General features: G+C 44.4%; 1 protein-coding gene across 3 annotated transcripts in view; it reads right to left on the minus strand.

Moving 5' to 3' along the window:
* Nucleotides 1-802: 802 nt before the first annotated feature.
* Vps51 (vacuolar protein sorting 51) overlaps nucleotides 803-15,028 on the minus strand; it is a 59,591-nt gene continuing 45,365 nt past the window's right edge. For all 3 annotated transcript variants that reach the window (XM_065430652.1, XM_065430663.1, XM_065430658.1), the window contains exons 17-19: nucleotides 1,382-1,494; nucleotides 987-1,065; nucleotides 803-906 (exon numbers count right to left, since the gene is read on the minus strand). In XM_065430652.1, the coding sequence (XP_065286724.1) occupies nucleotides 877-906; nucleotides 987-1,065; nucleotides 1,382-1,494 (222 nt within the window). In that variant the 3' untranslated portion in view covers nucleotides 803-876. The remainder of the gene's footprint in view (nucleotides 907-986; nucleotides 1,066-1,381; nucleotides 1,495-15,028) is intronic.

Consider the following 15,028-nt stretch of genomic DNA (forward strand, 5'->3'; position numbering starts at 1 on the left):
TACTGATGCCAGGAAGATACAGGTGCACACTCATTTGCGTGTTTGACTGCCATTTCGAAGTCATATTTTACACAATAATTGCCAAGTTTAAAGGTTTTTTTCTGCATTCCACAGTAAGCATAACATCCTATGAGGTGGCCCACAAGTCAGGAAGCAGCTCAGCATACACCAAGAGTAATTCCAAAGACTGCAATCCATTCAATCCTAATAAAGGTTACTTATAGAATCAACTGGTCACCTCCATTTTCCAAATCGAGGCCAGGCAGATCCAGCCTCACTCAAACTCAGAGGCAGAGGACAAGCACACAAGTGAAACTTGTGAGAGGAGGAAATGGTGGAGGCAAAACCACGTGACTACAACAAGCATCCGATTTCTTCTAACCAAAGCTCCTAAGCTCAGGTGCTCCAAAGTTCGGAGCACTTGAGAGCACTTGACGCGGGAGCGAAGCGATTCGGTCTCTTTCGTCCAGTCAAACACAATGCTCCCCGAAAGGATCAGCTGAAGAAGACATTAGAAACAATGGTGCAGTAGGAATGTCATGGTGGCACTTCCCTAATGTTCTTCAGTTACTAATTTAGTATCGCTTTAAAGCCTTTTTCCCTCCTGGTATTTTACCTATAATTTAAATGCCGCAAATGTAAGGTTATCAGCAGTAGGTTGACAAACAGCAAATGCTGCACAATATAAAAATTTATGTGTACAGCATAAACTTGGCAATTACAGAGAGGCACCCAAAGGAAGAATAATTAAGGCAGGATTGCACACAGTGATCACAGAAAAAGTTTAGTAAGACCAAAACAATAAAGTGGAAAATTTTTTTTATTTGTTAAGCCTAGTAAACTCTTTGTCCAGTGACTCTAAAATAGAACAGTCATTCAACCTCGTTCACAGATAACTTCTACAACCTGTGGAGGGAACAGAACAGACAAAATGCCATTAGCTTAAAGCCTTCTTGCCTGGTCAAAGCTGCGGAAGTGCTACTCACACTGGGTTCCATCAGCATTGGGTCAAAGCAACGATGTATCGCACTGCCCATCAGTTCATCCAGCAGCACATGCACCAGGCTGAAGAGAAACACAGTTCGCTAAGTCACTTCACCACTTTACTAATAACCATTACATATGAGATACTGCTTTATTTTTTTAAAACAGCAAGTAAAAACATTTCTTCACGGATCCTTCCTTCAGTTATACGCAGTCAAACCTCAATATAATGAACACAGATATAAGTGAATCTTAAATGTTTCTCGCCAATATCAACATGTAATAAATTTATGGTTACAATGAATATCGAATATGATGAAGGTATTTCTGTGTTAGACGTGACTTTATTATAACAGTGTGCAACTGAACTACAAAATGTACAAAACATCAGGCTTACTTTTCATCACTGACAAACCGCCACAAGTAGAGTTGGAGGTAGTGCGTGTCCACTTGAACTTGTTGCAACCCATATCGACTAAAAGTCTTCAAGCGCACGCACTCCAGAAATGTCTGCACAGAAGAGAAAATCAATGAAGTATAAAAGTGTTAAAATTTAACAACTAGGTGCTTGACAATGCACAATCTTTTTTTTATATCCTACCATTCCGGACGAAATATATATTGTCATACAACAACTAAAGCTAACAAGTGCCGGTCTTGATGAAATACAACCAGTGCACCTAAAATATGTTGCCGATATTGTTGCTGACCCATTTTCTTATGTAATTAACCTTTTATTTAAATGCGGTGTATTTCCATCTAAACTTAAGAAAGCCAAAATAATACCTGTATTTAAAAAAGGTGATAGAGGGTTGATTTCTAACTATCGCCCTATTGCTATATTATCCGTGTTCAGCAAAATTATAGAGAAATGTTTTGAAAAGCGTCTAACTAAGTATCTAACAAAATTTGACATTCTTTGCACCACGCAGTTTGGTTTTCGTGCAGGTTGCTCTACTAATCTTGCACTTCTTTCTTTCACTGATCGAATTAAGCACCACATTGACGAAGGTAAATATGCAGGAGCAGTGTTTATTGACCTCACCAAAGCGTTTGACTCAATTCTCCATAATATTTTAATTACTAAATTAAACACAATCGGCGTTGTAGGACCGGCGCTGGCTTCTGTTCGCGATTATTTAACTAATAGACAACAGGCTGTTAGTATTTCTAATCATCTTTCTAACTTCAAATTAATTGATAGGGGAGTTCCTCAGGGGTCTATACTAGGCCCATTGCTCTTCACTATCTACATTAATGACTTAACTGCCCATCTTTCGCATTGTGAACCTATCTCTATGCGGACGACACTACGATTCTAACTGCTGACACCTATATTAATGGCCTAACTTCTAAGCTCAATACCGATTTGGAAAACATTATTCGCTGGTGTCGTTGCAACTCTTTAGAAATTAACCCTAGTAAAACAGTCTTTATGCTATTTCATCCCACTCAAAAGAAAATAATACATATTCCAACCATAACTATCGATAGTTACCCCATCAAACCTTCTAGTCATTGTCGTTTTTTGGGGGTTGTCCTCGATTCCAACTTAAAGTACACTACCCATATTTCACATCTAAAGCAAAAAATTGGATACGGTATCCGGATTCTTATAAAAGCACGTCCATACTTTAGACTACCAACCTTGCTATCTCTTTATCATGCATTTATACACAGTCACTTCACTTACTGCATTGCGACTTGGGGCAACACATATAGCTCTCATCTTGTTCCTTTACAATACGTCCAGAACCAGGCCATCCGCATTATTACTTTCCAGTCACCTCGATGTAGTGCATCTGCTCTTTTGCAAGAGCATCGCATTCTCACAATTCATAAACTATTTCAATTAAACATGGCAATCCTTGTCTATAATTCCCTTCACTCAAACATTCCCCAAATAATCTTTAACACTGAACAACTTGCTAATCATAATAATACTCGATTTGCATTAGCTAACAACTTCTTATTACCCAAAATCAGAACTAATTTTGGCAAATTCACTTCTTCGTTCACAGCGATGTCTTACTGGAACTGTATTCCAACGGACATAAAGCTGTCTCCCAGTATAGGCAGCTTTAAAAAGCATTTATTCTCATATTTACTTAACTTGTGAATGCTATAATGCAATTTTCACATGTTCTGTTTGCTTCATAATGGGTAAACCATTATATCTCTTTAACATTTCACATTCCACCATTTCACCAACATTTCATCATATCTGTCCACTTGTTTCCTTGTGTCAGTTATTGTTAGAACACTGTCTCATAGGCTACATTTCACTTCCCGTGTTTTGTTTTGTTTTTAATTCAGTACATGATGAAATTTTGTACAGTGTTATGCCATGTTTTCAGTTGATTTGTTTTCTTGCATTAATACATGTTAACAATTCTACCTCTTTGCTGTATTTGCATTAACCTGAATTGTTTTGTTACTTTTATTTGTTCATAACGCCATTCTTTGTACTATATGTTTCGGTTCTTTTGCTGTCATGTGTAATTATTTGTAGACAACTTTAATACTTTGCTGCGTTTGCTGTAACCTAATTTGTTTTGATCTTTCTAATTAGAACAGGAGGTCCCCCTACAGCCTCGTGCTTTGGGACCTCCTTCTGTATATCTTGTTACTGTGATTTTATTTTCTTGAGTGAATAAAATAATTCTTCTTCTTAAAAAAAAAAAGCAAGGTAACAATCACTGTAGCACATTCTACCTCATATATATATATATTACACTCAAGTGATGTTATGCCTTGTGCATTTGCTTCCAAAAAATTTGATCGCGGACTCCTTACACCACATTTCATGGGTCCAATGCACATTTAAGCACAGGTTTGTTAAAGGATTAGGGTCGAAAATTCCTCCTTTGTACTTCCCATTCTATTGATAACAGTTTAAAATGAAGCTATAGTTAATGAAGTGTTGCTAATATTTATTACAGTGTGTCAGCAGAATCGCACAGTGCCTTCAGATGGTCTGGTGTTTATTATGTTGCCTCAGCTAGCGAGCAACACACAAAATAGGAGATGCCTGCAGGTGAAGCAATCATCATGGGGCTTTTTTTTTTTTAACAAGGTCTCTCCCGAGTCCACGCAGGAGGCCAGCATCTTAAATGGAGTGACATTTCTGCAACCTAAGCAAGATGCCAGCGCACAAATTATTTCATTCTAGTGTGTATGAATGCAGGTTCCTTTGCGCATCCCTGCATGCCAAGGCTCATTACGTGGCTTCTGAACTCATTCCCCAGAACAAAGTTCAGGTGCCATCCAGGCTCTGAAATGTACTCTACAGGAGACCGAACTGAAAGGAGCTGAAGCAAAGTTTTGCATAAAGCTAATTAAGGGCCCCAAAAACAGTTCAGACAAATTTTGTAGACATGTAGGGTACAGCTACAGTTAATCATTCATACCATAATTTGTGTGAAGTGTCTCATATTAAGAGAGCTACGGACAATTACAAGTTACCCTCCTCCACAGCCATGTATTTTCTCCTCAACTCATACGCCGACTGATCGTGGCTAAGCTCCACCTTCACTGGCTCTGCGTCATGATGGCACTTCGTGTCGTATACTTCTGGTAGCACGCAAAGCCTGTCCAACCTATCCGCCAGTCGCTTGGCGGTCGACCCCAAGCATGAGCTATCGAAGCAGCAAGCAGCGAAGTGTTGCAAGCATTCTGTCACAGTGCCGAGCATGTCTGGTATTCATGTAACCACGGGCAAGATGGGCGTTTCAACAGATGGGTGGAGGCATAAAGTCAAGCTGATGAAGGAGCTTTCGCGTAGATGTAAGCGAGCTCATGGGCGGCCTAATCGGTCTGCATGGTCCAGCTACGTGGTGGCACTGAGCTTAACCAGTCAAACGAAGAGCTAATATTGCGCTAACTAAGTGTAAAGCATTTTACACATTTAATTACACTCCTGATGAAAATTTACACCAGCAGCAAAGTAGAATAGACTTTGTTACAGCTACTGTGTTTGGTTGAGCTCTTGCCACCAGTTGTTGCAGCGTGCAGACCATTCATGTTAGCGCCTCTGCTCATCCTGTAAAATAGCACGGTCAAGCATCCAGGCTGTTAGATATGGAGCTGTTTCCTGCGATTCCTTCGAGTTCCCCAAACCACTTCGAAACGCAGCACAGCTAATTGAGGAATGCAGAAGCAGGAAAGCACATTCCAGAGGATCGGCCGAGCAAACAAGTTGAAGGCAACAAGTTCACGTGCCAACAAGTTCGTACGCCGCCGGGATTAGAAGGGGGCTTCGGACAATGGAGCATGAGCAGCCCTCCCCTTCTCCTCGTTAGAAGTGCATTGCCAGTCTGCGAGGCAAGACCGCAGAGAGCCGCCAGGTGTGACACCGCGACACGGGCGCCTACCATTGGCTGAAAGTGGCGTCATCGGAGCGGACTCTCTCATTGGTCAAACATGACGTGAGTTCCAGTGCTCGAAGGGTTTATAAGAAGCCTTCCAGAGAGACCTGAGCATTCTGGAGCATTCCCTGATTCACCTCTCTCGAACTTCTTGCCGCGGGCCGCAGCGTCCGAGTTGCTGCCGGCCCGTAATGACTGTACGAATGTTACATGACTCTCACCTCCCTGTACATAATGTAGAATAAATACTCCCAAGTTTTGGTTTTCATCCCGACGCCCGTCCTCCAACCCCTGCAAGGCCCAGACCGCTTAAGCTTGCATTTACCCGAATACAGGACACGCAAAACACTAGTGTGGTAGTAATCCTCTGGCGTAAATTGACAGCCGCAAATGCGCAAATCCTGGCGTCAATCGAATAGCGACAGTCCGATGCGCTGCAGCCACTCCGCTCGTCTGCTGCCTTGCAAAGGGACACGATGTTGCAGCTTGACATATTGCCAGTCGCTATGTTTGAGTCACTACGTTTGCGGCCCACAACGTAACAAGGGCGAACCATAGTTCTTCTGAAAATAAAGATCGAGATCAACACTGACCGCGGAGCTCTCGTCAACCTGGATCACGTTGTAACAGAAGCAGACGACAATTGCTTTGTGCCAGAAGCGCTTAAAGTGTAGTGAGAAATTGTCCTTATGCATTTTCTTTCTGGTACTTTCTTTTTATAGAAACTAATTAACTAACATTTCAACCATTACAAACAACATTTGTTCACCATAACATTAGAAAAATTATCGATGCTGCACCCTGGGCAGCCAATCGGATAGCTCACCCTACTGGCATCATTAGGGCAACTTGCGTCAAATGGCCAGGGGCGGCTGAAAATTCAGCTGAGTGAAGTGCTGTGATCGGTAGTGATGTACGTTTTTAAAACCTCATAATAAATTACAGGCTTTACTCGGAGCACTTAGATGCGCCAATTAATGATCAGAAGGACGTACCATAACAACTCAGCACATTTAGACAAAATTGTCAAAATCATTTCAGGGTCCCTTTAATAAGTGTGCTACTTGTGAATATTGGTGCCACAGTTTGCTTGACTTTGTATTTTCTCTATGAAACCACAGAGATACAAACAAGGTATAAGTACACTCCTTGTGAAAATGAAATGAAGCACAACTGCACTGAATTTCAGCATTGTCAATAAAAATATTGTTATGCAAGTGAGGGATTAAACACTGAAGGCTATTTACAAAACGACACCTTGAGACCCAGAAGCAGTTGGTCTTCTTCATCGATGCGCGCACGCACATTTTTCAAATGAAAGAAGCAATATGCATGCAGCATTATCCCTGGCAGCAGAAGCACTGTCCCGGTGCATCTATATATATCAGTGTTAACAAAAGAGAAATATGGTTTCAGGCATGTGACATGTACGTCAGTGGAATGCGGGGCAGGTGAAGCACTGGTATTGACTGGGGCCATTTCCTATGTCAGTGGAGATACAGCACACAGCACTCGGTATGGGCCTGTGTACCAAGACAGGAGTTTTTCTGACAGCCCAATGTGACGGGTCGGGGACCACAACAATACCAGAGATCTAAGTGAAAAGTGCGCATCTCTGTGTTGGCGATCATACAAACACCGCAGGTTCTCTTGGGAGGTCAGGAGGCGAGTGTGGGCAATTTTACGTGCTTGGGCTGCCCTGGTGATGGCGTCAAGTGTGTCTTCACTGTCCTCTGCTGCAGAGGATGGAAGGGATGTGTCCAGTGGCAATGTTGCATCTCAGCTGAACAAATGAAAGAATGTGGGAATGACCAGCAGTATCATGGCACGAGAAATTATGTGCAAATGTGACAAAAGGTAGAGCAAGGTCCCAATCAGTACAGCTGGACGAGACATACTTTACAAGCATATCTGTCAGGGTTTGATTAAGATGCTCCATGAAACCATTAGTTTGTAGATGATAAGACATAGTCAGCTTGTACCTGGTGAAGCAGGGCTGCAGGATGTCAGTGATGTCTTTTGAAAGGAATGACCGGCCATGGTCAGTGGGCAGTTGGTGTGGAGCTCCTTGTTATAAAAACACATAGTGTAAAAGAAAAGTGGCGACATCTGTGGCGCAGCTTGTTGGGAGTGCTCTGGTGATTGCATAGCGCATGGCATAATCTGTCGCCACAGCGACCCACTTGTCGCCAGATGTTGATAGAGGGAAAGGGCCAAGTAAGTTCAAACCAACGCAAAAGAACAGCTCCGATAGGATGTTGAGCAGATGAAGGCACCAGGCAGGAAGCGTCTATGGTGTTTTTCAGCACTGACATTTCTTACATGCAGCAATTTATTTCCAGACGGAGCGGGCAAGGCATGGCCAAAAGAAGCGCTGGAAAATTCGGTCAAAAGTGCGGGATACGCCAAGGTGACCAGCAATTGGAAAGTTGAGAAGTTCATGAAGAACAGCTGACCGGAGATGTTTATGAATGAGGAGAAGTAGGGCAAGACCGTCAGAGCGAACGTTGTCGCAATATAATACACCATCCCGTAAGACAAACAAGTGATGCGATAATTCGGAAGGCGAAGATTCCAAGTGATCAATGATGATGTGTGTCACGATGCAGCATTATTCGATTCGACGAAGCACCGATCAACGGCCGCCAAAAGGTCATGGAAATAAAGACCGGCGAGTAAAATGGGTATTGCCAGCTACTCGGGCAAGCAGCCGAAAGAAGTCGAAGGCAGGTTTAGAGATTATTGTCTTTTTGTCGTCGGCGCGACCGTGACGCCCCGACAGCTTTTTGTAGAAACCCCTGCGTATTCTCTACCCCACGCGTGCATTTAGAAGCTTACTAAGAAGGCGGGGGTGTGAATACTCTGAAATATGTGGTGTGTCTGTGAAATTCCATGTCCATGAATTGCTGACAGTGTATGTGTGCCAACAGCGCCATGTGGCCGGCCGCGGTCGTTTCTCCTGTGTTTGTGAATGAACAATACAGGCCCACCATGGACTCAAGGGTGTGCGTGTGATGCAATACGAGTGCGCGACCTCTAAATGCAGAGGGGAATCACCCGTTCCCTCGCCCCTAAATAAAAGGGGCGTGGCCAACACCTTGGGAGTAGCCAGGATCCAACTGGGCGAACTTGATTGGATCGTCACCAATATCTGCCGTTCCCCAACACAGGGAACTAGGGAAAGGAGAAGTTATTTAAACGCAGGTTTTAGACCGAGCTAAGCAGTCTAGAAGCCGAGCCTACAACCAGCTGAATAGCGTCAATGAGCTACAGTGAAATCTCGTTGATACGATTCGGCTAAATACGTTTTTCGGCATAATACGTTTTTTTTTCGTTCCCGGCCGATGCTCTATAGAGGTAAATGCATTTTTGTACGGCTAATACGATCGTATTTCCACGTCGGTTTGGATAATACGATCCCGGAAACGTCTTCTGTATGATGATAACATCAGAGCCAGTCCTTTGAAGCGGGTGGGCAGAGCTACTGAAATTAACATCGAGCGAAACGACAGGCACGGCGGACTAAAGACGCGGCGACGCGCGCTTTGTATGCTCGAGGCTTGGCCTGGCTCGGCTCGGCTAGAGTCCGGCCGTGCTTCTGCACAGCGCCTGCAGCAGTGTGGCGGCCTCTGGGAGCAATTTTCGCAAGCTCGCACACCAAACACACCGAAGGTTTTTAGCGCCATCTATCCTAAGACACAGTACTCACGGTAAAATCACGTGACCAAGAAGCAGTGATTAGCGCATGCATTGACAATGCTGTAGGCTTTGTTGGCTTTGTGCTTGCCATTTCTCGTTGCCATTTTGGTGTTTCGAGCGTTCAGCTTGCACTTCGCCCTTATCGTTTCTTCTGTTTTGGTGCCGCGTTTCACCCGTGCGCTTCACCATGTCTAGAAAGCGTAAAGCGTTATCGCTGAAAGAAAAACTCGACGTCCTAGCAAAAGTCGACGAAAATCCGCAGAAGAAACGTGTCGACCTGACACGCGAACTTTGTTTGCCTGTCTCCACGCTGAACACAATCGTCAGCAAGCGAGAAGAAATTCAGAAGAACATTCAAGTCTTCCGCGCCGGCGTGAAGCAAACAAGGGGCGCCCAGCATGGCAAGATGGAAGAGGTTCTTCTGGCATGGTTCAGGGAAGTAAGGGCGGCGGGCGTGAACGTGGACGGGACAGTTGTTCGCGAGAGAGCTGATGAGATAGCACTCTCGTTGGGCATCGAAGATTTTAAAGCTTCGGGCGGGTGGCTCCATCGTTTTAAAACACGGCATGGCCTGTCGTATAAAACCGTTTCCGGCGAAGGGAAGTCTGCCGAAGGGAAGTCAGCTACTCGTTTTTACGAGTTCCAGAAAAGCTTCCTGCAGGACCTCGAAAAGCAAAAAGTGCAGTGCAAAATGACGGATTATTTTAAAGTGCTTTAATAAAAGCAAGTTCTGTGCCAAGTATGTATTATTCGCGATCTTTTGGAGTCCGTTTTGGATAATACGATTTTTGGATAATACGTTTTTATTTTCGGTGCCCGTGAGAATCGTATCAACGAGATTCCACTGTAGTGCGTTCAGTATCGCCTGGGCCACCTAGCCGCGTCTGAACTGCGAGTTACTAGTTGACGTAAGAGACGACAAACCAATGTCTGCAACGAAGCTCACGGTAGTTCCCCTCAAGTTAGCTCAACCTGCTCGAGGGAAGACATCAGACCTAGACTCCCGGGAAACCCAGCCCAGCAATCGCATCCAACGCAATGAGATCGGCTCACCAACGTTCTTCAGGAAAGCTCTGCCATCAACTCCACGCTTTATGGACTTGCTGCTGGTGCCCGGCCATGCATATGCCATCATTTGTTTTCTTTTGAACTCTGTTTAGTTGACCACCAGTGGGTTTTGTGTAGTGTTAATCTCCATATTTAATGTTACTGTTCATTGTATTTCTTTTGTATTCATCATTGATATCGATTAAGTGCATGTGTGTTAGTGTTCTTGTGTTTTTTTGTGTTTCTTTTAATCTTTTTGTCATTGTCAGTCAATAAATATATATTTTTTTTCTGTCTTTCTCCCGACTCTGACTCCCTCACTGTGTTCGCTTAAGTACAGAACGACCAACCGACTTGTATACACCGTCGACGACTTCGCGCCGACGGCGAACGGGTGACAGGCCGTGACAATGTGAAAGGTGGCATCATGGCGTTGCGCGACGGCGACATGGAGAGGTTGAGAAACAAAGAAAACACAAGTTAGCATTGGTGCAGGGACGGCAGATGCTTCACCTACTGGATAATGTGATAAACAGTCTGTGTTTTGATGAAGGCCTTGTAAACTACTGCATAAGAATATTCTTGCAGCTGCAGAGCCCAGCTACCAAGCCAGCTGGTAGGATCCTTGAGTGACAAAAGACAGCAGAGTGTGTGATTGTCCATGATTGCAGAAAAGTGCGTGTCACACAAACAAGGGCAGAATTTGGAAACCATCCAGACGAGGGCCACGCATTCACGCTCTGTAATCGAACAGTTGCAATCCGCTGCTGTGAGGAGGCAGCTAGCATAGACGATAGCAGTCTTGTTCCCATTGGTGTTGGGTTAAAATGGCTCCAATCCCGTGACCACTGGCATCAGTACAGACCTCTGTAGAAGAGGACGGGTCACAGTGGCCCAGTATAAGTGCCGTGGTGAGAACGGTGGTGAGGTGGGAAAAAGGGGTAGCTTGAGCGGGACCCTACGTAAACAGCACATCCTTCATCAGAAGGTCAGTAAGTGGTTGGGAAATCACTGCAAAATTTTTCACGAACTGTCGGAAGTAGGAACATAGTCCTACAAAACTTCAGACGTCTTTGAGAGACTTAAGTACAGGAAAAGATGTGACAGCACGAATTTTCTCCGGGTCTGGTCGAATACCGGAAGCGTCAATGAGGTGACCCAGCACTGTAATCTGCCAGCGACCAAAGTGACACTTCGGTGAATTCAGTTGGAGCCCAGCCTTCGAGAATACTTGAAGAATAACTGATAAGCACTCAAGGTGTGTCTAAAATGTATGGGAAAATATGAGAATGTCGTCTAGATAGCAGAGGCATGTTGACCCTTGAAGCAAAGAGTCCATTATACATTCAAACGTTGCTGGGGCGTTGCATAGACTGAATGGCATAACTTGGAATTGATATAGACTATCAGAGGTGATGAATGTAGTCTTCTCTTGGCGCTTTCCATCAACAGAAATTTGCCAATAACCAGACCAAAGGTGTGTTGATAAAAAGTTGTTGGTACTGTGGAGACAACTGAAGGCACCGTCAATGCAATGCAAGGGGTAGACGTCCTTTTCGGTAATTCGGTTTAGGTGATGATATTCTATGCAAAAATGCCATGTGCCATCTTTTTTTTTAACAAGCAGAATGGGCAACTACCAAAGGCTCTACCAGGGTTCAACAATGCCTTTAGCAAGCATCTTGTTCACTTCATCTCGAATAACCTTACGCTCTGATGCAGAAACTCGATATGGGCGGCGATGAACGGGACTAGCGTCACCAGTATTTATGTCATGCTTAACAAGTGAAGTCTGACCCAGTTATCGATTGTTGAGGTCAAAGGTGCCGCAGTAGGAAACCAAAAGGTGGCATAGACTGCTGCTTGTTCAGGCAATAGGTCCGCAGCAATCATGGGACTAAATATTGTGTCAAGGCAAATTGCATCCTGTGGACGTGGTGAAGAATTGGAGCAGACGTCTACTGAAAAAGTTTTGATGTGCTGATCTGCTACAGCACGCAGCATGGCAACCAATAAGCCTTGGGGTAGAACTTGCTTTGTCAGGTCGAAATTGACAACGGGAAGGCATATCTGGTTATCAGTGATGGTTACAATGGAGTGGGGCACAGTGATATTGTGCATCAAAAGGACATCAGGAACAGGTGTGTTGACATAATCACCATCAGGCACAGGGAAAGATGATAGCAGATCTATGAAAGTCATGGCTTTAGGCAACAGACGGACGAAGGCAGTCGTACTAAAGTTGTCCAGGAGTTCGGCACGAATATGCAGAAGAAGAGGAAGTTCGAGGCAGAGGGTACCGGCAGAACAGTCGATCAGAGCAGAATGCGCCATAAGAAAGTCTAGTCCAAGGATAAGGTCATGGGACAATTGATCAGCACTGTAAAAAGAAGTGGAACGTAGTGGCCGATGATGCTTATATGGGCAGTACACATTCCTGTAACGGCTACAGTGCTGCCATCGGCGACACATACGGCTTGTGTAGTAGCAGGCATGAGAACCTTATTTAGTCGGCGACGGAGGTTAGCAGTAATTATGAACACCTGTATTACAGTATCAATTAACACCATCAAAGAGACACCATTATCATGAACATCAAGTTCTGGTTTGTTGGGAGTATTAATTGAGGATTATGGCACAACGAAAATAATGCAGCTCTACCCCTAGGAGCTGCATGGTTTAGTTTTCCATCCAAGAGGGCCTATAATTGGTCAGGGACAAATAGCAGCGTGGCTGGGGCAACAGGGACCGATGGCACTGAGGTGACGGCAAGCGAGCGGGATGAGTGCCACTAACAGGAATGTCAGAGGTAGGAGATACACGGCAAGGCAAGTAGCAGTGAAAATAGGCATATGGGCGAAGAGAGGGGGAAAAGTAGCTCCAATACCTGGACATCCAGGAAGTGCGGTAGTGGCAAGCTACATGGCCAATTCAGGAGCAACGGAGGCAGATTGGCTTGTAGTCTGGAGTTCTCCATTCAGTAGGGTTGTGGAATCTGGGAGAATATAGGTCGCTGCAAGGGACAGCTGTTGGCACCAGTCTGGCGTCGGGTCGGGAGACAGAGCAGGCAGCAGGAAAACCAAGGTTGGCAAATTCTTGCTGCACAACTGCCTGAATGAGGGAGATCAACGGTGCTGATTGGTCAGTGGTGCAGTCTAGCAGGCGTGGATGGAATGGGGTTGGACTTGCAGCCTCAAGCTCGCGGTGAACGCTATGCATCACATTCTCATTGAAGGGGTGCAAGTAGTGAGGCTGACACAGGATTATGTCACAGCCTTGTTAGGAAGACAGGAGAACTCTGGAATCACGTGGCAGCTTTTAGCCAGCTCGAAGCGGTGGCATTCCTTGAAGATGAAATAGATGGTGTAAACATTGTTGTGGGTCGATAAGCTGAACGCGTCATCTGCGACTCCTTTGAAGACGTGGCCTACTTTGTCAACCTTGGCAATTTTATCGTCAACTTTCCAACAAAGGGCGAGCAAGTTTTGTATGTATAAGACATACGATCCAGTGAAAGACTGCACTCTGATCGCAAGCTCTTTTCTTGCAGCCAGTTGACGACCAGTCGGGTTTCTAAAGAAATCATGGAGCTTCTCCTTGAAGGCATCCCAGCTATACAGCTTCTGCTCATGTGTCCGGAACCAGACATGTAGTGTATCACGCATGTAGAACATCACATTTGCTAGCATTATGGTAGCATACCAGCGGTTGTTCTGGCTAACGTGCTCATACATGCTGAGCCAGTCATGAATGGTCAACATTATCTTGGCCAGAGAATATTCCAGAACCGCAGGGATTGGTAACCGTGACGTATGTTGTTGTTGGATTCACAGGTGTAAATGCATACAAGGTGTCATCACCGGGAGCCATGGCGGTAAGCCTGACAGTGCAGCCGCTGCGAAGCTCTGTGGCGAAGACAGGAAACACCAGCGTCCACCAAAATGTCACACTAACGAGGGATTAAACTCTGAAGGCTATCTACAATGTATGTTCACAAAACAACTGCAACACTGGCCAGTTCAGCCAACAGCTCGAGACCCAGGAGCAATTCGTCGTCTTCTTCGTTGAGGCACCCGTAAGTTCCGAACAACATTCATTTGGGCTAGATAGCGCTTGTCCTGTGTCGTTCTCCCGCTCATGATTGTCTTAGTTGGTGCTGTTCTTTCCTAGTTCAAACACCCACAGGCATTGCCCGAAAGAAACGAGCAAAATGCATGTAGCAGTATAATGGTATCAACCAAACACATATGTGTCATTTAACTTGAGTCAAAGCTCACAACAGCACCACTGAAGTTGCCATCCATTTCCTCTCTTCGTGTATATTATAAGTCAACTATAGCTTAGTGCCCTGGCAAATAGGTGCATTAGTGATATCTATAACATATATCCAAAACTGAAATTCACTTCGGTGTCCCTTAACAAGATGGAAAGGATTATAATTTCAAGCTGCTATAAATAAAGAATTAAATTATCTGATCAAGAAACAAGTTTTTGACTTATTAAACAGAAATTGAAGTGGTAACTTATTTTGCAAATAATACATGCTTTTGTTCGGCTAAAACAGTAATGTGAATGAAATTTCTGCTAATGAAAAAGAAATTTTGCTCACAACTTGCACTGCACAAACGCGGCTTCAACAGTCAGAAATATCCTGGCAATGATAATAACGGGCAAAAATGATGATAGATCTAACAAGTTTTGTCAACAGATAATGGATGTCACTGCTGATTTAAGTAAGGTGTAACAGGGCATCGAACAGGACAAACGAGTAGACACACTGTGCCCTGTGTGTCTGCTCAGAAGTTAGCAATGCTCCATTTTCAACAGCCCTACTTATGACAGAGTCAAGCAAAAGAACACAGCACATGTTCCAAGAGTAAAGGAAACCTATATTTAATAAAGAAAATATTGGTTCTGCTTAGTGCTATATA

Source organism: Dermacentor albipictus, chromosome 1 (genome assembly GCF_038994185.2).
Source record: "Dermacentor albipictus isolate Rhodes 1998 colony chromosome 1, USDA_Dalb.pri_finalv2, whole genome shotgun sequence".
Lineage (NCBI taxonomy): Eukaryota > Metazoa > Arthropoda > Arachnida > Ixodida > Ixodidae > Dermacentor > Dermacentor albipictus.